The sequence below is a fragment of the Pseudophryne corroboree genome, chromosome 5 (assembly GCF_028390025.1).
Source record: "Pseudophryne corroboree isolate aPseCor3 chromosome 5, aPseCor3.hap2, whole genome shotgun sequence".
Classification (NCBI taxonomy): Eukaryota; Metazoa; Chordata; class Amphibia; order Anura; family Myobatrachidae; genus Pseudophryne; species Pseudophryne corroboree.
In genome coordinates, this window is record NC_086448.1 from 82,376,566 (window position 1) to 82,402,196 (window position 25,631).

Below are 25,631 nucleotides of genomic sequence, written 5' to 3' on the forward strand. Positions count from 1 at the left end.
GGGATTATACCAAAGCTCCCAAACGGGCGGGAGAGTGCGGATGACTCTGCAGCACCGAATGGGCAAACACAAGGTCCTCCTCAGCCAGGGTATCAAACTTGTAGAACTTAGCAAATGTGTTTGAACCCAACCAAGTAGCTGCTCGGCAAAGCTGTAATGCCGAGACCCCTCGGGCAGCCGCCCAAGAAGAGCCCACTTTCCTTGTGGAATGGGCTTTCACTGATTTTGGATGCGGCAATCCAGCCGCAGAATGAGCCTGCTGAATCGTGTTACAGATCCAGCGAGCAATGGTTTGCTTTGAAGCAGGAGCACCCAGCTTGTTGGATGCATACAGGATAAACAGCGAGTCAGTTTTCCTGACTCCAGCCGTCCTGGCTACATAGATCTTCAAAGCCCTGACTACATCAAGCAACTTGGAATCCTCCAAGTCACGAGTAGCCGCAGGCACCACAATAGGTTGGTTCAAATGAAAAGATGACACCACCTTCGGCAGAAATTGCGGACGAGTCCGTAATTCTGCCCTGTCCATATGGAAAACCAGATAGGGGCTTTTACATGACAAAGCCGCCAATTCTGAAACACGCCTAGCCGAAGCAAAGGCCAATAGCATGACCACCTTCCACGTGAGATACTTTAGCTCCACGGTCTTAAGTGGCTCAAACCAGTGGGATTTCAGGAAACCCAACACCACGTTGAGATCCCAAGGTGCCACTGGTGGCACAAAAGGGGGGCTGAATATGCAGCACTCCCTTAACAAACGTCTGAACTTCAGGAAGAGAAGCCAGTTCCTTTTGAAAGAAAATGGATAGGGCCGAAATCTGGACCTTTATGGACCCCAACTTCAAGCCCATAGTCACTCCAGACTGTAGGAAGTGCAGGAACCGGCCCAGCTGGAATTCCTCTGTAGGGGCCTTCCTGGCCTCACACCAGGCAACATATTTTCGCCATATACGGTGATAGAGTTTTGCTGTCACGTCCTTCCTAGCCTTTATCAGCGTAGGAATAACTTCATCCGGAATGCCTTTTTCCGCTAGGATCCGGCGTTCAACCGCCATGCCGTCAAACGCAGCCACGGTAAGTCTTGGAACAGACATGGCCCCTGTTGCAACAGGTCCTGTCTGAGAGGCAGAGGCCATGGGTCCTCTGTGAGCATTTCTTACAGTTCCGGGTACCAAGTCCTTCTTGGCCAATCCGGAACAATGAGTATTGTTCTCACTCCTCATTTTCTTACGATTCTCAGCACCTTGGGTATGAGAGGAAGAGGAGGAAACACATAGACCGACTGGAACACCCACGGTGTTACTAGTGCGTCCACAGCTATCGCCTGAGGGTCTCTTGACCTGGCGCAATACCTTTGTAGCTTTTTGTTGAGACGGGATGCCATCATGTCCACCTGTGGCAGTTCCCATCGATTTGTAATCTGAGTGAAGACTTCGTGATGAAGTCCCCACTCTCCCGGGTGGAGGTCGTGCCTGCTGAGGAAGTCTGCTTCCCAGTTGTCCACTCCCGGAATGAACACTGCTGACAGTGCTTTCACGTGATTCTCCGCCCAACGAAGAATCCTGGTGGCTTCCGCCATCGCCACTCTGCTTCTTGTGCCGCCCTGGCAGTTTACATGGGCCACTGCGGTGATGTTGTCTGACTGAATCAGCACCGGTTGGTTGCGAAGCAGAGGCTCCGCTTGACTCAGGGCGTTGTATATGGCCCTTAGTTCCAGGATATTTATGTGCAGGCAAGCCTCCTGACTTGACCACAACCCTTGGAAGTTTCTTCCCTGAGTGACTGCCCCCCATCCTCGGAGGCTCGCATCCGTGGTCACCAGGACCCAGTCCTGTATGCCGAACCTGCGGCCCTCGAGAAGGTGAGCACTCTGCAGCCACCACAGAAGAGACACCCTGGCCCTGGGGGACAGGGTGATTAGCCGATGCATCTGAAGATGCGATCCGGGCCACTTGTCCAACAGATCTCACTGAAAGATCCTTGCATGGAACCTGCCGAAGGGGATGACTTCGTATGATGCCACCATCTTTCCCAGGACTCGCGTGCAGTGATGCACCGACACCTGTTTCGGTTTTAAGAGGTCTCTGACTAGAGTCACGAGCTCCTGAGCCTTCTCTGCCGGGAGAAACACCTTCTTCTGGTCTGTGTCCAGAATCATGCCCAGAAAGGGCAGACGCGTCGTAGGAATCTGCTGCGACTTTGGGATATTCAGAATCCAGCCATGCCGCTGCAACACTTCCTGAGAGTGTGCTACGCTGATCAGCAACTGCTCTCTGGACCTCGCCTTTATGAGGAGATCGTCCAAGTATGGGATAACTGTGACTCTTTGTTTTCTCAGGATCACCATCATTTCGGCCATTACCTTGGTAAATATTCTCGGCGCCGTGGAGAGCCCAAACGGCAACGTCTGGAATTGGTAATGACAATCCTGTATCACAAATCTGAGGTACTCCTGATGAGGTGGATAAATGGGGACATGCAAGTAAGCATCCTTGATGTCCAGAGACACCATAAAATCCCCCTCTTCCAGGCTTGCAATGACCGCTCTGAGCGATTCCATTTTGAACTTGAATCTTTTCAGATAAATGTTCAGGGAATTTAAATTCAATATGGGCCTGACCGAACCGTCCGGTTTCGGTACCACAAACATTGTGGAATAGTATCCCCTTCCCTGTTGAAGGAGGGGAACCTTTACCACCACCTGCTGGAGATATAACTTGTGAATTGCCGCTAACACTACCTTCCCTTTCTATGGGGGAAGCTGGCAGGGCCGATTTGAGGTAACGGTGAGGGGGCATCACTTCGAATTCCAGCTTGTATCCCTGAGACACAATCTGTATAGCCCAGGGATCCACCTGTGAGCGAACCCACTGATGGCTGAAATTTCGGAGACGCGCCCCCACCGCTCCTGGCTCCACCTGTGGAGCCCCAGCGTCATGCGGTGGATTTAGTGGAAGCCGGGGAGGACTTCTGTTCCTGGGAACTAGCTGTAGGTGCAGCTTCTTTCCTCTACCCCTGCCTCTGGCAAGAAAGGACGCACCTCTGACCTTCTTGCTTCTTTGTGATCGAAAGGACTGCATTTGGTAATACGGTGCTTTCTTAGGCTGTGAGGGAATATATGGCAAAAAATTTGACTTCCCAGCCGTAGCTGTGGAAACTAGGTCCGAGAGACCGTCCCCAAACAATTCCTCACCCTTGTAAGGCAAAACCTCCATGTGCTTTTTGGAGTCGGCATCACCTGTCCATTGCCGAGTCCACAGGACCCTTCTGGCAGAAATTGACATTGCATTTATTCTAGAGCCCAGTAGGCAAATGTCCCTCTGGGCATCCCTCATATATAGGACAGCGTCTTTTATATGCCCCAGGGTCAGTAAAATGGTATCCTTGTCTAAGGTATCCAGTTCCTCAGACAGAGTATCTGTCCATGCTGCTACAGCACTACACATCCAGGCCGACGCAATTGCCGGCCTCAGTAGAGTACCTGAATGTGTATAAACAGACTTCAGGATACTTTCCTGCTTCCTATCTGCAGGATCCTTTAGGGCGGCCGTATCCTGTGACGGCAGGGCCACCTTCTTAGATAAGCGTGTCAGAGCTTTATCTACCCTAGGGGAGGATTCCCAGCGCACCCTGTCCGTTGGCGGGAAAGGGTACGCCATAAGTAACCTTTTGGAAATCAGCACTTTCCTATCTGGGGAATCCCACGCTTTTTCACATAACTCATTTAACTCATGTGAAGGGGGAAAAGTCACTTCTTGCTTTTTCTCCCCATACATATAAACCCTCTTGTCAGGGACAGGGTTTACCTCTGATATGTGCAATACATCCTTCATTGCTATAATCATGTAGCGGATGGCTTTTGCCATTTTAGGCTGCAATTTTGCATCATCGTCATCGACACTGGAGTCAGAATCCGTGTCGATATCTGTGTCAACAATTTTGGATAGTGGGCGCTTCTGAGACCCTGACGGCCTCTGTGCTGTAGGATCAGGCATGGGCTGAGACCCCGACTGTCCCAAGGCATCAGCTTTATCCAACCTTTTATGCAAGGAGTTTACATTATCATTTAACACCTTCCACATATCCATCCAATCAGGTGTCGGCACCGTCGGCGGAGACACGTCATTCATCTGCACTTGCTCTGCCTCCACATAGCCCTCCTCGTCAAACATGTCGACACACGCGTACCGACACACCACAAGGCCTTTTGGAGAGACAGAGAGAGAGTATGCCAGCACACACCCCAGCGCTATATGACCCAGGAATCACACAGTAACTTAGTGTTTACCCAGTAGCTGCTGTATATATGATTAATGCGCTAAATTTATGTGCCCCCTCTCTCTTTTTACCCTCTTTCTACCTTGAGACTGCAGGGGAGAGCCTGGGGAGCTTCCTCTCAGCGGAGCTGTGGAGAGAAAATGGCGCTGGTGAGTGCTGAGGAAGAAGGCCCGCCCCCTCAGCGGCAGGCTTCTGTCCCGCAATTTTGTGTAAAATTAATGGCGGGGGCTCATGCATAATACAGTGCCCAGCTGTATATATGCTGCTTTTGCCAGGAGGTAATCAATTGCTGCCCAGGGCGCCCCCCCCCTGCGCCCTGCACCCTACAGTGACCGGAGTGTGTGGGTTAGTGTGGGCGCAATGGCGTACAGCTGCAGTGCTGTGCGCTACCTCAGTGAAGACAGGAGTCGTCTGCCGCCGATTTTGACGTCTTCTTGCTTCAACCCGCCGGCTTCTGTCTTCTGGCTCTGCGAGGGGGGCGGCGGCGCGGCTCCGGGAACGAACGACCAAGCTTAGGTTCCTGTGTTCGATCCCTCTGGAGCTAATGGTGTCCAGTAGCCTAAGAAGCGCAACCTAGCCGCAGTTAGTAGGTTTGCTTCTCTCCCCTCATTCCCACGTAGCAGAGAGTATGTTGCCAGCAGAAGCTCTCTGAAAATAAAAAACCTAACTAAAATACTTTCTTATTAGCAAGCTCAGGAGAGCTCACTAAAATGCACCCAGCTCTGTCCGGGCACAGATTCTAACTGAGGTGGAGGGGCATAGAGGGAGGAGCCAGTGCACACCAGTAGTACTAAATCTTTCTTAGAGTGCCCAGTCTCCTGCGGAGCCCGTCTATTCCCCATGGTCCTTACGGAGTCCCCAGCATCCACTAGGACGTTAGAGAAATAAACCTGTCTAAAAGTGGGCTACATGCAAAACCAGCCAGTATTTACATGGCAACATGGTTTGTACCAGAATTACTTGCTTTGTTGCTTTACTTACAAACATGAATCAGGCCCATTGTACATACACTATGTAATCAAGTGGATCACTGAGATGTTCTTCTACTAGAACCACACATTACACATCACTTCTAGAGCACAATACATTCCGTATGCTATAGGTATTTAATTCATGAACTTCACATTCAATTAAAATCTGTATCAAATAACCTCAACTCCCAATGTTAATGCACTGCACTGGATATCTCCCCAGGAACCTGCACCATGCTCTGTCATTAGCAGGATCCCAGCACTTTAATATAGCTCTGGCCTTTGCTGATCACATTCAGTGCTGCTCTCGCTCTCTGCTACAGAAGGGCCAGAGCAGCAGAAGTCCTGGCTCTGGGAGGGGAGGGGGTAATTCCGTGTTGATCGCACGTAGCAACTTTTTGCTGCCTTTGCGATCAACTAGACGCCGCGTAAGGGGGAGTGTATGTCTGCATGGCAGGGCTGAGATCGCTTGTGCAGCCCTGCTATGCTAAAAAAAGTGTTTCCTGTAAGAGTTACTTACCCTGTGCGATCGATCCAGCGATGCAGGTCCCGGAATTGATGTCAGACATCCGCCCTCCAAACGCCTGGACACGATGCGATGGACTAACCACTCCCAGAAAATGGTGAGTAGCTGCCCCGGAACGCCTTTCTGCTGTCAATCTTCTTGCGATCGCTCCAGCAATCGCTTTCTTCGTTTCTCTGGTCGTTGCCCGCCGACGGCCGTCGCTAGGCAACGACGTGCGTGTGCAATGCGGCAGGCGCAGACCTGACCCGTTTGCACCGCTGCGACAAACAGCAGCGTGCGGACGGGTCGGAATGACCCCCTATATGCAGGTGCTGGGACCCTGCTACATACACCCATACTGAGTACTACTATTGCGAATGGAGGGGAACTAGTAAGTGGTTATGTAAAACAGAAAACTCCTATAACATTTTAGCGTAAATAGTTGTGTCATGAAGAGTGTAAAACACACTGCATCGCCTCAATCCCTACTAGTAACGACATTTGTTCAAACTCATGTTTATACAGAAGTATAAGGTGCTTAATATACAATAACTCGCAGAACAGGGTAATAAATATAATGTGTATGGTGACCACCAATGCATTAGGCCCAGTGTGGCATCACAGAAGAACCAGCTTTGGTCACTTCTGCACATGATGGAGCAATCTGAACCATATCCCTGCGGGGAAAGCACATCATGATGAGACCTATTGCCTATAAAAACAATGAAGAGGCTGAAAGACAGGTGGAGAGCGCTGGCATTTTCTGCGATGCTGCTTTTTTCCATGGAGCAATAATGCACTCCGTTAATATGCAGCTAAAACTTTCTCAGTGTACAGTCATCCAAGCGAGTGATGTTTCTGCTACTGTTAACTCCCCACCAACGGGAAGTTATCACTGCGTTACTTTATTAGATGTAGATTTCCACTGACAGTAGAAGAGTGTTTTTCCTAAACGCAGCAGACTGTGAACGACAGCAATGGGATGCGGTTAGTATCCCGACAGTCAGGATGCCCGCGGTCAGGTGACCGACCCCGGAATCCCAACACCACTCAGAATCCCGGTACCAGAACACCAGCCACCAACACCCTGAAGGTAAGTATCAGGGTACCTGATAGGGCCCGACGGTGCACTAATGGGGGGCTTAGCCGTATCCACCACTCCCTGTGTCTTAGCCCTAAGCTGACACCCCTGGTGTCTTAGCCCTAGCCGCCACCCCAGGCAGGTTTGGGTTAGGGTAGGGGGCAGGGGATGGCTATAACAAATTATCCCCTGACTGCATTCAGAACGTCTAGATGCCGGTGTCGGTCATGTGACCACCGGCACCCCGACCACCGGGATGGTGTATCACACCAATAGCAACACATGCTCGTGTAACTAGAAAAGAGAAAAAACGGCACTGGGGCTATATCACGGGGTGACAACTGTACAGTACAGTAAGTACTCACTGGTGGCACTTTGTACTGTACAGCCAACCCAACGTTTTAATCTGCACAAACCAGTAGTGGATACTTGCTAGTCTGTGTGTTCCCTTTGAGTTTATTCATTAAACCATTTTGTTTCTCCAAACAATGTTATTTCTAATGGAGAGGTATTTCCACACAAAATACCGAATCCTTTTAACCAGTCAATAAGCCATCTGATGCCACATCTTACCTTTCATCTATCGCCCCCACCCCCTAGAGTCCATATCGCCCGCTTTATACTGCACGTCTCTGTGTGAACGGACTGTGCAATCGCCTAACATACATTAAAACAATGACACATTAATCTACACTGAATACCACCAATTAGCCATGCGCCATATCTCCTATATAAACCTCATGCACCCAGTAAACCAGTGTAGTCAGAGCGTTAGGCTATATGCATTACTTTGCACCGCAGTTCTGTGTTGTTCCAAACATGTAAAGTGCGCGACATCCTCCAACATTTGTGTTCCCTCGGCCTTATCTTCCTTATCGGTCAATCTTCCAAAAAGAATCTGGTTAAAAAAAATTATTTTGTAAATAGAAATAACCAACGGAACATATTTATCTACCTATCCTATCCTATGGGAGGTTTACGTTAAGAAATTCTTATATGCATTTTATTGCTTTAAAAATGTGAACGTTCAATGAAATATATGGGCAGAAGTCACTTCATACATGGAACCTTACTTCTCTGCATTATTATATGTATCTTTAAAGGTGAATACACACTTGTCTAGAAAATGAGCGACATCGCTCATTTTCCCCCTTCCTTAGCAACAGCGCTCATTTTCCCCCTTCCTTAGCAACATCGCTAATTTTCCCCCTTCCTTAGCAACAGCGCTCATTTTCCCCCTTCCTTAGCAACAGCGCTCATTTTCCCCCTTCCTTAGCAACAGCGCTCATTTTCCCCCTTCCTTAGCAACATCGCTCATTTTCCCCCTTCCTTAGCAACAGCGCTCATTTTCCCCCTTCCTTAGCAACATCGCTCATTTTCCCCCTTCCTTAGCAACAGCGCTCATTTTCCCCCTTCCTTAGCAACAGCGCTCATTTTCCCCCTTCCTTAGCAACAACGCTCATTTTCTCCGCAAGTGTGTATGCCGCCAGCGACGATTGATGCGCGGTCCCGCGGGTCGGCAACGATCGTCGCTGTCGGCAGTGCATGCATGCTCGATCTGGACTGTCGTCCAGGAGCTGACTGCACGGCCGGCAATATGAACAGTCATATCGCTCAGTGTGTACGGGCAGCCCCGGACCGCCCGGGAAGGGAAAAATGAGGCGACGTCGCTCATAGAGCGTGTGTATGGACCTTTAGTTTCCCATAAGATTAAAAACATTTTACACTTATTTAGCAATAATTCACATGATAATAACTTACTCCTTATTCAACCCATGACCATAAATCTGATTCCGGTCTTTCACGGAACTAGTGTCTGCTTGTGAAGCAAGAGAAGTCCTGACAGTGAATCTTATGTAAAATCTAGGTCTTCGTAGGAATAGCGTACAGCTTGTACTGTAAACCAACCTGATTAATATGATCACATTCTTTATTGATGATCTTCATCAACGTTTCTGTAAGAACCTGACAGGTTTCCCCTTCAACAGCTGTGGAAACAATAAGGTTAAATGCAGAATATTTTCATGCATAGATGAGAACTGTGCTGCACTGTGGTCTGCCTAGAATCACAGAACAAAGATAAGGTAAGTTCAAATCGTAGACGGTTACAGTAGTTACTTTGGGAGAGGCATAGGGCAGAGTTAACGATAACTAAAATCAAGTGTTATCAAGGCTGAGTACTCAGAGATGTCACTGGCACATGACAGTTAAATTATATAACTTATGGACAAATGCTAAAGACAGATATTTACATGTCTGCGGTAAGTGAGGTTGAACAGCCTGGGCCAACAGTAGCCTAAATGAGTGCCCTCGCTGATACCACCAGTGCTGGTGAACTACTGGCACCATCAAAGCTTTGCGACAATGATATAGGGGGTTATTCCGAGATGATCGCACGTAGCAACTTTTTGCTGCTCATGCGATCAACTAGACACCGCCTATGGGGGAGTGTATTTTAGCATAGCAGGGCTGCAATCACTTGTGCAGCCCTGCTATGCTAAAAAAGTTTAAAGCAAAACAAGACCAGCCCTATATCTACTTACCCTTTGCGACAGATCCAGCGATGCAGGTCCCGAATTTGATGTCAGACATCCTCCCTCGAAACGCCTGGACACGCCTGCATTCGCTGCACCACTCCCGGAAAACGGTCAGTTGCCGCCCCAACACGCCTTCCTCCTGTCAATCTTCTTGCGGTCACCGCTGCGACCGCTTTCCTCGTTCCCGGCGATGGCTGTCGCCAGGCAACGACGCGCGTGCGCGATGTGCACACCACGCATGCGCAGTCCCGAACCGTTCACACCGCAGCAAAGAACCGCTGCGTGCGAACGGGTCGGAATGACCCCCATAGTTTGGCAAATTAGAAGGACGACAGGAGGCTATTGAAAGAAGAGAAGGGTAGACTGGTAATATAATCTGGGGGGGGAGTCCTCTGTACATGGGCCTAGGATAATCACAATACTAAATGTCTGTGGGAAATGAGGGAAGGCTATGATAGCTTATTACAGATGACATAATGGATCACCAAAACTACTGCCTTAGCTGAAAACGTGATTTGAAAGTCTATGGCCAGCACCGGGCTGAGAAATCAACATTTTCCAAAAATAACAGTTCTTAAATGGGGTACAGTATGTTTCTCGACATTCATCTATCTTAGCAAGAGAATGTCGACATGTTTAGCATATCAACATTGACCATGTCGACATCAAAGAAATGTCAACATGGTGAGAATGTCGAAAATATTAGTGGGTCCAGCCGGTGTGGCGGTCACTTCTGGGTCTGGCAGTGTCAGGTGATAGAGTTCTGGTACACTGACCCCTATCCCCAGCCCTAACCCCCGACCCTGCAGCCTAACCCTAATGTCAGCATTTCAGATAATGAGACAATAAGATCAATAAAAGATATTAATCAGGCGCTACAAAAATCAATAAACCACACTAATAAAATATTGCAACCTATGTTATGTGCAATTAGCAGCTCTCATAAGGTATTTTGATATACCCAATAGAATAAACTAAAAACTAATATAATCCATATAATTAGACCGTATAAGAGAGCGCATTAAATGAATGACAATTTATTCCAACTTTACAAAAAGGATATATAATATCCAAGCATAAATAAAAACAATTGTATCTTATAATAAAACCACAATGATAAGTCCTTGATGATCACCTATATAAACCACCAGAAATGTATAGACAATTGAGATATACATCTGCACTTTGTTGGAACTTTGGACATTATCAACATGCTCCAGTAGGGAGTCAATTGTCTATACATTTCTGGTGGTTTATATAGGTGATCATCAAGGACTTATCATTGTGGTTTTATTATAAGATACAATTGTTTTTATTTATGCTTGGATATTATATATACTTTTTGTAAAGTTGGAATAAATTGTCATTCATTTAATGCGCTCTCTTATATGGTCTAATTATATGGATTATATTAGTTTTTTCAGATAATGACACTGTGAACATGTAGACAATCTGGTGTTGACATTATGACTGTCAACATTCTGAGTGTCTACATGGTGACTGCAAGATTGTAAGCTTGCGAGCAGGCCCTTCCTACCTCTATGTCCGTCTGTTTTTGCCCAGTTTTGATCTATTACTGTTGTTGCGCTATATAAGAAACTGTTAAGAAATAATAAAATAAATCTCCTTAAGAGTGTAACGTACAAGGATATGTATACTGTAAAACATGGTAGGGTTTAATTCAATAAATGAATTATGGTAATGTGAAACAATGAATATAAATACATTTTCTAAACTGAAACTCTGGTTTTACATTAATAAGCAATAAACTAAGTAAAACGGGGACACACACACACACACGTCTTTTCCTGCTCATCGTTACCTGTGTGTTGCACTAATTCTGGATGGGGCACATCCTGCAGCACTTGTGTTCTTTGGTCTTGAGCTGTGAGCAGCGAATCTCGGAGGCTACAACGCTCGCTCTCCGTATCAGCATGGAAGCTTTCACTGATCTGCTCCAAATGAGCCTTGGGGGTCTGAGTGAGACTGACACGCTGTGCCTCCTGTTGCATACAGCATATGGGAATGACAGTAAACAATAGTATGATACCACAAAACCATCTATTAAATTGAACTAGAGTTTCATGGAAATTACAGGACAAACTACAAAAATTCTAAAAACTTAAAAGAAAGGTGTCCTCTGTCACTGTAGAAATGAAGTTAGGGTGGGTACACAATAGAACGATATTCGGGACGATTTGCAGCACTGGAACGACAAATAGTCTATATTGCGTGAATGCACAATTGAGCTCTTCCGCGGGTCGCATGCAACATCTTCTGGTCGGCCGTGCTGCACAGCCAATCAGATTATACCGTGTGCGTGGCAGTGCAGTGTAATGGAGGATGGAACGAGGTATCATTCTGTTGTTCAGTACATCGTGTAGTGTGTACGCCCAATTTGGCATGGTCCGGGCAGAAGGGAATTCGGTTTGATCATCGGGACTATCAGCTATTGTTCTGGTGTGTACCCACTCTTAGACTTGACACAATGGAGTGCTTACAAGTAACAGCGTTATACAGTTTACTGCACTTTAAAAATGGTAGACTTAGTTGGGCTCCATTATTATTCCTACACACTGTATTTAAATACAGTGCAAATTAAAGAAAATAAAATAATTATCACTTTCAGATCAGATTTTCAGAGTCCTGATTTTTGTCATTTTGGAAAGGGCAATTAATGGCAAAGGAAAAAAGTATTTCTTTCTGGTGTTTATTAAATAAAACAAAACAAAAAAGATTTTAGTTCAAATTTGTTCTTTTTGTGAACTCTTAATAGAAAAACTCTTCCTTTGTATTTTTAGTAAATTTTTTGGTCCGCATTAAAACATGTTTGAACAAGGTTTCTAAATAGATAGCTACTTTTCACTTTATTAATACTGTATAAATAATCAGGATCCATTAAAACATTAATGCCAAAACACTAGTTTAAACCCCAAAAAAGTGTTTGGTTTTTCTTTTTTTCTTTTTATAAACAAAAACTTTTTCCCCCAACCCTGAAAATAAGGGAGATTGATGTTGAAATGTGATGCTCAATAACCTACATCATTACATTGTGTAAATGGTAGAAAAAGATATTCTCCGCTCTTTATTTTTAAATAATGTTGACTTACTAAACCCTACAAATTGGAATAGGTATTGATAATTACATCTAATATCCAGATATTTGACAGTAGGTCAATTTTGAATAATAATTAATTTGCTAGGTAAAACCTGTAAAACATGAGACGTCCTTGGAAATTAGCTGCCTACTGCGACATTCTCATAATAAGCAGTATAAAAACCTAAACAAATAAAGTATAAGACACACAAACTCCTACACCAGACAAAACTTGGAAAACCATATATTATGAACGAAGGCTCAGTAACAAAAACAGAACTACAGTATAACATACATACTTTGTCTGTACTGCTGACACATGGAAACACACCTGATCCTGAAGTATATCCAGTGTCTGCGTAAGAGCATCTTTTTCCGGTTGATCGCACCCTGGCAGTGAAGATCCAGAGTCGGGTTTACTAGTCAACTCCTGCAGCCTTTCTAAATGTGTGTCTCTCTCTACAACAGAAAGCTCAGGCTGTTTGGACACGTTGTAAACTTGTGGGGATAAAGGCAAGAGGGGACTATCATCTGAAATCACTTTGTAGTCTACCAAATGTTCACCTTTAGCAGTAGACTCACTACCATTGCCTTGTTTGCTCTTTTGGATGTTCTCGGATAGAACGTGGTCTCTTTCAAAGCATAATGCATTCACTTGTTCTTTTAGCCGGTTGATTTCATTTTGCTTTACCTGTAACTGTTCGATGAGATTGGAAAGCTTTGCCGATAGTTCTTGTTTATCACGTTGGACATTTTCCAGTTTTTCCATTAATTCAGTGGTGTCCTTCTCAACAATTTCTCCACCACCTAGTTTATCGGCATTGATCGACTCTGAAGGACCCAACTGGTCCTCCCCTGCTGAAACCCCTTTCAACTTTGCAAGCTCATCATTAACAGCTACTAACTGCATTCTAGACTCTTTCTCTAGCTTTGATTTACTGTCTTCTAACTGCTCTTTCACCTTTACCAGACAGGTGTATTCTTCCTGAAGTTCATGATAGTTGACCTCAAAATTCTTCTCGGCAAAAGAGAATGTGTTTTTCTGCCGCTGAATCTCCTCTTTCAGCTGAAGTTCTAGGTTTTGGAGTCGTTTGTTTTCCGAAATGAGAAATTCAATGTTATTTTTAACATCGAAGTGACCAGAGTGAACCAGTTCGGGAAGGTTTTCGCAGATTTCCGTGTTGCACTCTTTCAAGATATTCTCCAAAGTCTCGTTTTTATCTTTGAGAAGTCTACTGTCGTCCTCCAGGACCGTCAACTTTAAATTGAGGGCGTCTTTGTCTTTCACTTCGTTCTCCAGGAACTCAATTCTCAGCTGCAAAGCCTGAACTTCTTGCTCAATTGTCCCCTTCTCCTTTTCCTCGTTCCTCAAATAGTCCAACTGTTTCTGCAGTTCATTAACCTGAATCATCAGCTCCTCTGACTTGGGGTCTCTGACAGATTGCATTAAGTCCTTCATAGTAGAAATTTCCTGCATTAGACTAGTCTGTTTGGTTATCAAACTATCGTTTTCTGACTGCATGGCAGTGATGGTCCGACTACTTTCATCTTGCATCTGATCTATTTGCTGTTTGTACTGTACTTCTAAGTTATCCTTCAGGTTCTCAAGGTTTGTCTTATGCTCAAGCGTTAAGTCCTCCCGGAGTTTAGTGAGCTCCTCTTCCTGACTGAATAAAAAGTGTGTCCTGAGTTTCTCAAACTCGGCTTCTTGAGATTCGGCCATCCGGTCCAGTACCGCGTCCTTCTCTCTCTCCAGCATTTCCAGCTTGATCTTGTAATTGGTTACTTCAGCCTCGTGTTTCGATTCCAATTCTTTGGTAGATTCATTGGCTGCGGCCAGCTCCGCTTTGAGGTTGTCGATTGTGACGAACAAACTGCTGGCCTCGTTGAGCTTGTTCTCCTTTTCAGTGAGGCTCTGCTTGACCCTATGAACCTGTTCCCTGGCATAGCTCAAGTCCTGTAGCAAATCTTCAATTTGCCTTTGCAGATGTGATTTTTCTGACGAAACAGTCTCTAGTCTCTGGGAGAAATCTTCCTTCATTTTAATCCTCTGCTCGTCAGACTGCAGCAATCTAGCATTTAATTCACTAATGACTGCATTAAGTTCATTTATTTGATCGTTGGTCACGCGGATGGTTGTTTGGCTGTTGACGTTGTCCACCTCTTGCCTGTGCTGGACGAGGAGCCTCTCTATATCCAGCGCGTGCTGCTTGGCCAGCTCCTGCTTCATTTGTACAATCTGCTGTCCGTGAATCTCGTCTAGCTCAGCCTGAAGCTGTTCCAGTTTCTTTTGTGTCTCTAATTCCATTCGCTGAACAAGGTCTGCCTCCGACTGACTGCCTTTATAGTGCTTTTTCTGTAGGTCTTCTACGGTGCCCATTAACTGCTTGATTTCATCCGAGGATCTCCTCTCCTTTTGTTTAGAAATGTTCAGCTCGTCGCAAAGACTATTTATTTCCTGGATCTTCTGGGTTAATTGTTCCCGCAGCTCATCGGCAGATTTCTCAGATGCACTAATTCGCTCTTTCAGTTCCAGGCACTTGATTTCCTCGTTGTGTAAAGCAGATTTCAGGCTATCGAGCTCCAAATCCTTTTCATTCATCTTTTGTTTGTGAGATAATTCAAGTTCTTTCTGTTGTACCTTAAAGAGATCCAATAGATATAAATTATGTTATAGAAAACATTTTCTTGCTACATGAAGCCTGCGATCCAATTAGTCTGACAATACATGTCCCACCCTACAAAGGGTTTATGGAGTTGATAAAACCCCTCCCAGCTAGATTGGGACTGAGAGTCCTGTGGCACTCCTTTCTACAAAGCTATGCCTGAAATAATGCCATAATACATATTATAAATAAGATTTTATTATGTATCCAATTTGATAAGTTATTTTTTAACATACACATAATATATTTAGCTTCCTGCGAACATGAAACACAATTGTGGCAATATCTGGGTCTTTCTCTCCCCCGGCTGAAAAAGGGAAACAATAATTAAACAATAGGTGGCTGCATTTCTGGTTCATTGTCTTGAGTGTTCTTGCTAAATAGCCCATGGTTCAGACATCCAGATGTGAGTGCCCTCTATAAAATATAAACACCATCCCGGTGACATTAACCAGAACATACCTGGCATGTGGGCACTTAGGCTACGTTGCTGCCTGGGAAGACAGATCTACTGCAATTGTAATATGAACTTGTTTCAATATGCTCCAGACATGTTACAGTTAATTAAACCAGAAAGTCAAATAAAAGAGTCAAGCTTTTGCCACAATAAAAGTATAGTAGCACAGAGGTATATCATCGTCATTCTCTGTAAAGACTGAATCAATCCATTGATTACTCCTCACTGTTTCCAAAATAATGTATTGCAGTGGTAATAGTTAAAAAATTCTGACCGTCTTCTCTACCAATTATACAGCTGTAGCAGCCCTCATTTATCCCGCGATGTGGTGACCGGGTGTGGACAGTCATACCCCGGATTAAACAATGCATTGCCTATGGCCCAAGGGTGTGAATACTTGCACGTGTCCCCGTTTGCAGGCACTCTACCCACGAAAATCTAATTGCGGGTGCGATTAATCGGAAGCGAGATAAGAGCTGCTATACCTGTACAAAACACACACACCCAATGTTCTAGTCTAATTAATGGAAAAACCTTTAGTAATCTCTGTTTAGCATATTTTGTCGCTAGAAATAGGCAAATACAGCTCTCCACTTGCATATATGGATGTTCCAATGTTTATTCTTTTACAAGAAAGAACAAAAACAGCCATCCAATGTGCAAATATAAATAAAACCTTCATTTAATCAATGTGTGACCATGGGGGAAACCATCTACTCACTGGCTACCCGAAGTTCAGGCACAACTAGGTCATTTCTCTCCACCACCTCAACAAACTGACCCTCCGCTGGAGATGGCCCCAACTCGCCCCACATCCCAGACACAGGGGGAAGGGAGGGGAACCCATCACACAACTATCAAACTAGCAAACGATAGGTCCAAAATAATGGTTTGACAACGTGATACTACAGGAATATAAAGGGGAATATAACCTGACGAGATATCCTCTTGACACTATGGGGTATATGCAATTGCGGTCGAATTCCCGAAAATGTCGAAAAACTGGACTTTTTCACCAAAAAAAAAAAAAAAAAAATCGACAATGCAATTCAGTACTTTCCGTCAAAAAAACGGACTTTCAAAATTCGACTTTTTGAAATTCGACATTTGTCAAATTTGACTTTTCTGCAATGGTACAAATGCGGCAATTCGACAAAAGTATATTCAATTGAAGTTTGGAAATTCGACAACAGTGCTTTTAGACAGTAAATTCGTCATTTTCAATCCGCCACACTTTGGTGGGTGAATCTAATAAAAAAAAATTAAAACATGTTTTTTTTGGTGTTTTTTTTATTGGTAATAGCATATCTATTTATATTAGAAGGGGTTAGGTACTTGGTTTGTCTTTTTGGGAGGCACAAGTATTATTTATATATTTAAAATTTTTTTTTTTTTTTTTTTTTTTTAGATGGAATGGTAAAATCCCGGAAAAAAATGGCGTGGGGTCCCCCCTCCAAAGCATAACCAGCCTCGGGCTTTTCGAGCCGGTCCTGGTTCTAAAAATCCGGGGGGGAAAATGGACAGGGGATCCCCCGTATTTTTAAAACCAGCACCGGGCTCTGCGCCTGGTGCTGGTGCAAAAAATACGGGGGACAAAAAGAGTAGGGGTCCCCCGTATTTTTTACACCAGCATCGGGCTCCACTAGCTGGACAGATAATGCCACAGCCGGGGGTCACTTTTATACAGCGCCCTGCGGCCGTGGCATTAAATATCCAACTAGTCACCCCTGGCCGGGGTACCCTGGGGGAGTGGGGACCCCTTCAATCAAGGGGTCCCCCCCCAGCCACCCAAGGGCCAGGGGTGAAGCCCGAGGCTGTCCCCACCATCCAAGGGCTGCGGATGGGGGGCTGATAGCCTTGAGAAAATGACAAGAATATTGTTTTTTCCTGTTGTACTACAAGTCCCAGCAAGCCTCCCCCGCAAGCTGGTACTTGGAGAACCACAAGTACCAGCATGCGGGAGAAAAACGGGCCCGCTGGTACACATGGGACCCCTTTCCCCGAATGCAGAGACCCCCCCGTGACTGCTGTCACAGAAAGGTCTCTTAAGCCAATCAGCGAGCGCAACGTCCTAGCACTCTGCTGATTGGCTGCACGTCTGAGCTGTCAGACAGCGCCTCGCAAAGCCTCTCCATTATACTCAATGGTGGGAACTTTGCGTCAGCGGTGAGGTCACCCGCGGTCAGCGGCTGACCGCGGGTAACCCCACCGCTACCCGCAAAGTTCCCACCATTGAAAGTAATGGAGAGGCTTTGCGATGCGCTGTCTGAGGTCACACGCGCATACAGCCAATCAGGTGAGTGCAACGAAGTAGCGCTTCCTGATTGGCTGAAGGGACCTCGGTGACAGGAGTCACGTGGGGTCCCGGCATTCGGGGAAAGGGGTCCCATGTGAAAACATGGGACCCCTTTCAGTCCGCTGGTCCGGGTGTGCGTTTATTTGTTTTGCCAAGTACGAGGATTTATATCTGGACACTGGATTAAGGTGAGTATAATTTGATTTACAGGTACCCTGGATCGTCGGATCAGGAGACGTGGCAGTCGGCGGGTCAACATAGGTAAGTATGTGTGTGTCGGCAGGTGTGCAATAAAGTTTTACTCTCAAGGTGTGTGTCTCCTGTTTTTATTTGGGTATTTTTTTTCCAGTAGTACTACAGGTACCAGCGGGCCCGTTTTTCTCCCGCATGATGGTACTTGTGGTTCTCCAAGTACCAGCTTGCGGGGGAGGCTTGCTGGGACTTGTAGTACTACAGGAAAAAACAATATTCTTGTCATTTTCTCAAGGCTATCAGCCCCCCATCCGCAGCCCTTGGATGGGGGGGGGGGGGGGGGACAGCCTCGGGCTTCACCCCTGGCCCTTGGGTGGCTGGGGGGGGGGGACCCCTTGATTGAAGGGGTCCCCACTCCCCCAGGGTTCCCCCGGCCAGGGGTGACTAGTTGGATATTTAATGCCACAGCCGCAGGGCGCTGTATAAAAGTGACCCCCGGCTGTGGCATTATCTGTCCAGCTAGTGGAGCCCGATGCTGGTGTAAAAAATACGGGGGACCCCTACTCTTTTTGTCCCCCGTATTTTTTGCACCAGCACCAGGCGCAGAGCCCGGTGCTGGTTTTAAAAATACGGGGGATCCCCTGTCCATTTTTCCCCCGGATTTTTAGAACCATGACCGGCTCGAAGAGCCCGAGGCTGGTTATGCTTTGGAGGGGGGACCCCACGCCATTTTTTTCTGTTTTTTTTCCCGTTTTTACCCGTTTTTAAAAAAACGGAACAAAATCCGTCAAATCGTCCGTTTTTCGTCAGCGGGACTGTCGAATCCGTTTTTTATTGCATATGGTCAATTTCGGCACCCACTTGCCGAAATTAGACTGTCGAATTGAAAAACGGCCGAAAAATGGCCGCGATTCGCCGCTAATTGCATATACCCCTATGTGCCGGAGTCTGATTTGTGAGTAAAGTACAAAAAAAAAAAACAACAAACAGGTAACTTGGTACCTGGACAAACCATGTTGCAATCCAAGTGGTGCAAATACATGTATTTTTGGCATTTAGGGTAAACACTGGCTGCTTCTCCATGTAGCCCACAAATGCTGGACAGCTTTATGTTTACACTGCAATTTAGATCTGCATTTGGACAAACCCCTCCCAAATCTAAAGCCAGGTACACAGTGGAGTGATGTCGGGCTGAAATGCCATATCGTAACGACATATCGCCTACATTGTTCAGTGTGTGCGCTCAATATGCGCTACCACGGTCGCATGCGTAGTCAGTTTTGATTTGCTGCACATCAAACCTAGTGCTATCGCCAGCAATTTGGTGCCTATCGTCCAGTGGGTACGGCCAACCGGACGACATACGATATGTCTGTCCAATCTGACGTCACCTTCTTTCCATTCATTATTCAAATTTCAAGGGGATCCTGATGCCAAGTTGGTCTCCTGTGTACAGGAGCAAAGATAAATCGTATCCTACCAAGCAATACGATGACTGTTCAGAAGTTAGCAAGATTGCAGCGTGTGCGCGCTCAGTTTGGCTACTTCTGGGCTCAAGGGAAATCTTCATTAAAGTCAGCACGATTGTCGGTGGCTTCAGTGTGTACCCCAGCTAGGATCTCTCTGCACATGTTACATCTGCTCCTCCTGCAGAGCAGCATGATTTTACCCCGGAGCAAAGTTACTGGCTTATTTTATTATTAAGGAATGAATATATGTAAATTTTCCTTTTACAGAAGTCATTCTAGCATCTAAGATGGTACTAGTGAATGCATAAACATTCCTTGTATTTTCCTCTTCCAATATAATTCCTTCCTCCCTTCCTAGGGCTGCCCTGTCAATCTTATTGATGACCAGTATCTATATCCTGAAACAATAGCTTGGGGTGTGATCCAGTATGTAACGACAGGGGATAGAGAATATAACATAGTCCAGAAATATATATTTATGACGAACAGCTTGCAATCAGTGAATATCAGGCGGCTGCGAGGGGGTGATTTCTCTCTCATTGCTGGCGTTTGTATGCCGATGCAATGGCATCTCGCCCCTAACTGAATTGACCCCAATAACTGTTATGATTACACAAATGCCCAAAACAGCAAAATGTACTACATGCCAAAATCGTGCACTCACTATGTAGTGCTTACATGGTTCTGGCATGTGGTGCATTTCACTGCTGCACATGCACGAACATCTTTCACTCACAGTATTATTACCAATGCATCCGTCCCGCAGCACAAACAATACCCTACAGAAACAGAGCAGTTCTCACTGTACAGACCTGGTGCAGGATGTGCATCTGTTCTCGCAGAGAGATGACCTGGGTCTGGAAGTCCTCATTCTCTTTCTGGCACTGCCGCAGCTGGTGACCCCGCTCCTCTAGCTGCTGCTGGTAAGTGAATAGCTGTTGCTTAGAGTGAAGGAGATCGGCGGCTGTACTCGTGTGGCTGGTGTTCCTCAAGGTCTCTCCGGCCTGTAGCTGCAAGCAACACAGAGGGCAGCCTGTCATCACAAATGGCTACTAAGAGAAGTAAGCACCAGCAGCTTCGTTACAGCTTCCCAATGAATGATACAGAATAAATGGGTGTAGTACGGTATGCCGGCGCTCGGGCTCCCGGCGACCAGCATACCGGCGCCGGGAGCCCGACCGCCGGCATACCGACAGCGTGGCGAGCGCAAAGGAGCCCCGGGATCCCGGCGCCGGTATACTGTGCGCCCGGGATCCCGACATTCGGCATACAGGAGACCACCCGAATAAATAGACTCTGAATGGTTTGTATTATGGCCAGAAGGTGACCAGAACACGTATACATGAAATTATCATATTAGATAGCGACTGCTGTTTCTGCTGGACGTTTGACCCTTGCAGGAAGGTGGTATTTGCCAACCACTGGGTAATATTAAATGTATCGCTAGACATTACCAGCCGATTCTAGACTAGACACTAGTAAAATGATTAAAAACCTAAGGCTGTATATATTTTCCAATAACCAATACACCCTCATTGCATGGTTTGTTTACATTGGGGGGGGGGTATTAAGGAGGATTACACATCAAAAAATCTACCAAAAACAGTAAAAAGAATAAGTAAAGTCGACACAAAACCCTTTTCCATCTTGATCCCAGATAAGTTCTATCCTAACACAGGTACCTAGCTCGCCTATACGTTACATACAGTCCTACTTTGGTCTGTGTGTGCATATAAAGCAATGCTACACTAACCGTATTTTAAGAAACTATTCTGGCAGGTCAAGTATAATGTGCTAGTCATATCTGACATTGGCATATCAATTGTCTGTACACCGGTGATAGGCCCCATGATATCTGAGTGGGCCTCACACGTGGAGAAGCCTCAGGTCACATGGGGGATAGGTTGACAAGCATGAATCTATGACTGTCGCACACTAACCTGCTAGATGCATTGTGCAGCTACACAGCGCTATATCTGTAACTTCAGAAACTCATAAGAGTATAAAACTAATACCGTCGAACACATTCCATGTAGCCAGTATGAGGGTGGCAAAGGCCCCCCTTTGTTCACTCCTTAATAACAACGTGGGTGCAGCCATTCTCTGCACTGAACAAATATGTGGAGAAGCGCCCATATGATGTCACAGGTCTCTAGTGGATTGAGGGGCTGCAATCGGCAGGTGTACATACAGTAAATGAATGGAAAATGCAAATAATAAAAGTGTAACATGGTGTATACATACACGCAACACATTAAAAGATTTAAATTAAAAAAAAATTCTGTTTTAAAAATGGAATCAATTTGCCTTAGATATACAATTAAGCACAAAGGGGCAGATGTATTAACCTGGAAAAGGCATAAGGAAGCGATAAACCAGTGATAAAGCAGTGTTAAGTGCAAGGTGATAATGCACCAGCCAATCAGCTCCTAACTGTTAATTTACATATGGGAGCTGATTGGCTGGTGTGTTTATCACCTTGCACATATCACTGGTTTATCACTTCCTTATGCCTTCTCCAGGTTAATACATCTGCCCCAATGTTCTGGCTGCGCACGTAGGAGGATATCAGGGTGGGAAAACCGTGCTTGCTGGCCTTTCCTGCTTGTTGGCGAATAACCCACCGTACTTTACAGCACTAGCTTTCAAGGGAATATCCCCTTTAATATACAACAAGGTCCAATAGGGACTGGAAGCCATTCCTACAATGTGATTCCTACTTCTATCTAACCTCCATAGAGGACTGACTGATCACTCATCTAGAAACATTCTGTTATCTCTGGAAATGAAATAAACCTGCTCACATGCTGAAACTGGATCTTCAGCTTCTGACTTTGTTCTGTAAGATCCAGAAATTCCCGCATGATGTCGTCCTTCTCCTTCCGTGCTTGCTGGAGATTGGTGGTCAGCTGGGTGATAATGCTGTCCCTCTGCTTTATGGCCATTTCAAACTCCTGAAGCTGGAAAGGAAGCACAAAGCACAGAACAGGGGGTGGGCTTACTGTACATGTCTTGCGCTCAAGACTAAGAAAAGATTTGGAATTCATGAGGATAAACGTGAAATATAGAATATTATGTGACGCACAAATGACCCTTATCTCCCTAACCTCAATAGAGGACTGATTACTCATCTAGAAACATTCTGCTATGGGTTCTCTTATCCAGAACACAGTCTGCCAGAATGTACAGGAACCCTTAAAAGAAAAGGCAATATAGGCTCATGCCTACCAAGCGGGACGGAGAATTGGGGAGGCAAAATTTGCTGAGCAGGGGTCCAGATTGCCTCTTTGCTGCCAGAACCATTCCCAAATGTCTTCCCCCCCTACATTTGGTGGTGATCAGGGCTGCACTAGAGAGCACTGCTACATACTGTCAGTGCGATTGTTGGGAAAGACAGGGGCCCTTATAAGTATAACTGACTAGAGGCAGGATGCCATTATCATCCTGACACAAACCCCTTAACTGCCACACAATCTAAACTATAGATTAACATTTTGCTGTCATCTACTCTCATATATCTCGCTTAGGGCCAAATGCAATTAGTCACAAAATTGTGGTAATTTACTGCGATTGCTGTTTACAAGGTTTTCGCGTGTATGTGCGCTCCCACGATTCACCTATTCAATTGCAAATTTGAAAAATGGGATTACCGCAAAAATTGTTGCCGAAAGTGATAAGTGAAAAATGGGTAAATCTGTCTTTACCCCCAAAAAGGTTAAACTACTGTAACATCGGATAACAGTAAAGTAGTTTGTTATCGGTTATAATAAAAGTATTTCTGGTACAGGTTGAGTATCCCTTATCCAAAATGCTTGGGACCAGAGGTATTTTGGATATCAGATTTTTCCGTATTTTGGAATAATTGCATACCATAATGAGATATCAAGGTGATGGGACCCAAGTCTAAGCACAGAATGCATTTGTGTCTCATATACACCTTATACACACAGCCTGAAGGTCATTTTGTCCAATATTTTTAATTAAACAAAGTGTGTGTACATTCACACAATTCATTTATGTTTCATATACACCTTATACACACAGCCTGAAGGTCATTTAATACAATATTTTTAATAACTTTGTGTTTTAAACAAATTTTGAGTACATTGAGCCACAGAAAACAAAGATTTCATATGTCACTCTCACTCAAAAAAGTCCGTATTTCGGAATATTTGGATATGGGATACTCAACCTGTACTTAAATTGGGTAATATAAATGTAAAAAAAAAAAAAATGATAGGGCATTTTTCCCCAGCAAATTTAGTGCAAAAATTAATTTGAGTGTACATAAAAAAAGGTATACGTATATATTTGGGTCATTATAGGAGACTTAAAAAAAGTGAAAACAGACCAATTACACCAACCTGCAAGTCTAAAAACACTTGTCCTACTCATAAACCACCCAGTATACCTTGTACCCCAACTTCCATCATTTTGCACTTTTTAAACCCAAAAATGACGTGTCATTATTTGATCAATTAAAAATAATGACAAATTTTCAAGTGACTAATTAGTCATTCATGGGGGTGTCCCAGAGGTTCTGAACCAAATTCCAACATTTTTAACTTAAACTAGGCATTTCCAACTTTTCATCTGCTCAGAGGTGGTGAAATGAAATTTGTGGCAAAATTACCGCAAATCCGTTTTCGCGGACAATGAAATAGGTCCTTTTCGCAATTTGCAGTAAAATCTAGATTTTTACAGAGAAAACAGCTTTTCACAGGTAATTGAATTCAGCCCTTAAAAGGAACCATAGATTGAAGACACAACTAATTTAGTATTATAAAGAAGGTGAAAAGGTATAAAAATGGTGTCTATATTTGATAGAATTTTTTTTTATGAATTACAAAGAAACACATTAACAATCACAATCTAAATCATCTGTCAAGAATTTTAGGTAATCAACAGGTTATTGATTACAAAATAAACCAAGTTCTGTTGGTCGCCTATTAATGAAGATTGTATATATGTTGTAACATTTTATAAAAAAAATAAAAAAAATCTGGTACACCAAGGTTTGGGCGACATGTTCCTCAGGGCGATTAGGAGACACCATAGCAGGACCTCACTCTTATCAGCTATAGATATCCAGAATGACTACCTCCAGGCCTGGATTTAATAACATTTGGCCCTATATCTGGATTTTTCTGTCTTTCTCCTTAACACCATCACCATACAGGTTCCATGGCCCTGACCTACCCAAGATTTCACTTATTTAGCAGAAAAATGTATAATAAAGTGTTCCCTACCAGTAATTCACAATGACTACTGTTTTCACTGGTATCCGGTCCCTAGGTCGACATGGTTACTAGGTCGACATGACAAAAGGTCTACATGAGTTTTTCACAATTTTTTTTTTTTTTTACTTTTTCATACTTTACGATCCATGTGGACTACAATTGAGAACAGTAACCGAGCCATGCGAAGAAAACGACACAATTAAAATGAAAAACTCATGTCGACCTAGTGTCATGTCAACCTAATGCTTGTGTCAACCTATTTCAGGTGTCTTTTAGTTACTGTCGACCAATAGTGGTCGACCCTATGATTCACACCCGTTTTCACTATACATAGTTAATCCATATTATGCAAACCAATAGTGTACAGTACTACAGGAACTGGTAGCAGCCATTCAACAGCTATTCTGTATAGGGAAATGCCCAAGACCTAGACCGGACCTCTTTGGTAGGGTGACCCGTACAGTTCTCAAACAGCACAATCTACTCCCTGGCTTATTAAAAGTTATAGTTTAGTTTCCAGATCAAAGAGAATTGTACATTATTTTGTAGGACTAGAACTACAAGCCAAGTCCACACACCTAGTTACAGATGGAGCCCTGCTCATCTATCCCTTTAATAGGATAAACTGAGCCTTGGCAGTCGGATTTAATCCCCTGCTGTATTGTTCTCTCTGTATTGTATTGCAGCTGAGAACAATAGATGGAATGCTTATGCTAATAAACCTTGGTGCACCATGGCGGACCAGAGAAGGCTAAATGAGCGAGGCTCCATCTATATTGTGTACAGAAATCCCTGCCTGACGGGACTGGATAAACACACTTTAGGTAGAAATATACATGGAG

At 44.7% G+C, this 25,631-nt stretch overlaps 1 protein-coding gene across 10 annotated transcripts in view; it reads right to left on the reverse strand.

Annotated features, from left to right (window-relative positions):
* Window positions 1-25,631, reverse strand: part of AKAP9 (A-kinase anchoring protein 9) — a 467,089-nt gene that overhangs the window by 329,893 nt on the left and 111,565 nt on the right. For all 10 annotated transcript variants that reach the window (XM_063921430.1, XM_063921427.1, XM_063921429.1 and 7 more), the window contains 6 exons: window positions 22,354-22,509; window positions 20,362-20,559; window positions 12,801-15,110; window positions 11,195-11,375; window positions 8,744-8,823; window positions 7,625-7,733 (listed from right to left, as the gene is read on the reverse strand). In XM_063921430.1, coding sequence (XP_063777500.1) covers window positions 7,625-7,733; window positions 8,744-8,823; window positions 11,195-11,375; window positions 12,801-15,110; window positions 20,362-20,559; window positions 22,354-22,509 — 3,034 coding nt within the window. The remainder of the gene's footprint in view (window positions 1-7,624; window positions 7,734-8,743; window positions 8,824-11,194; window positions 11,376-12,800; window positions 15,111-20,361; window positions 20,560-22,353; window positions 22,510-25,631) is intronic.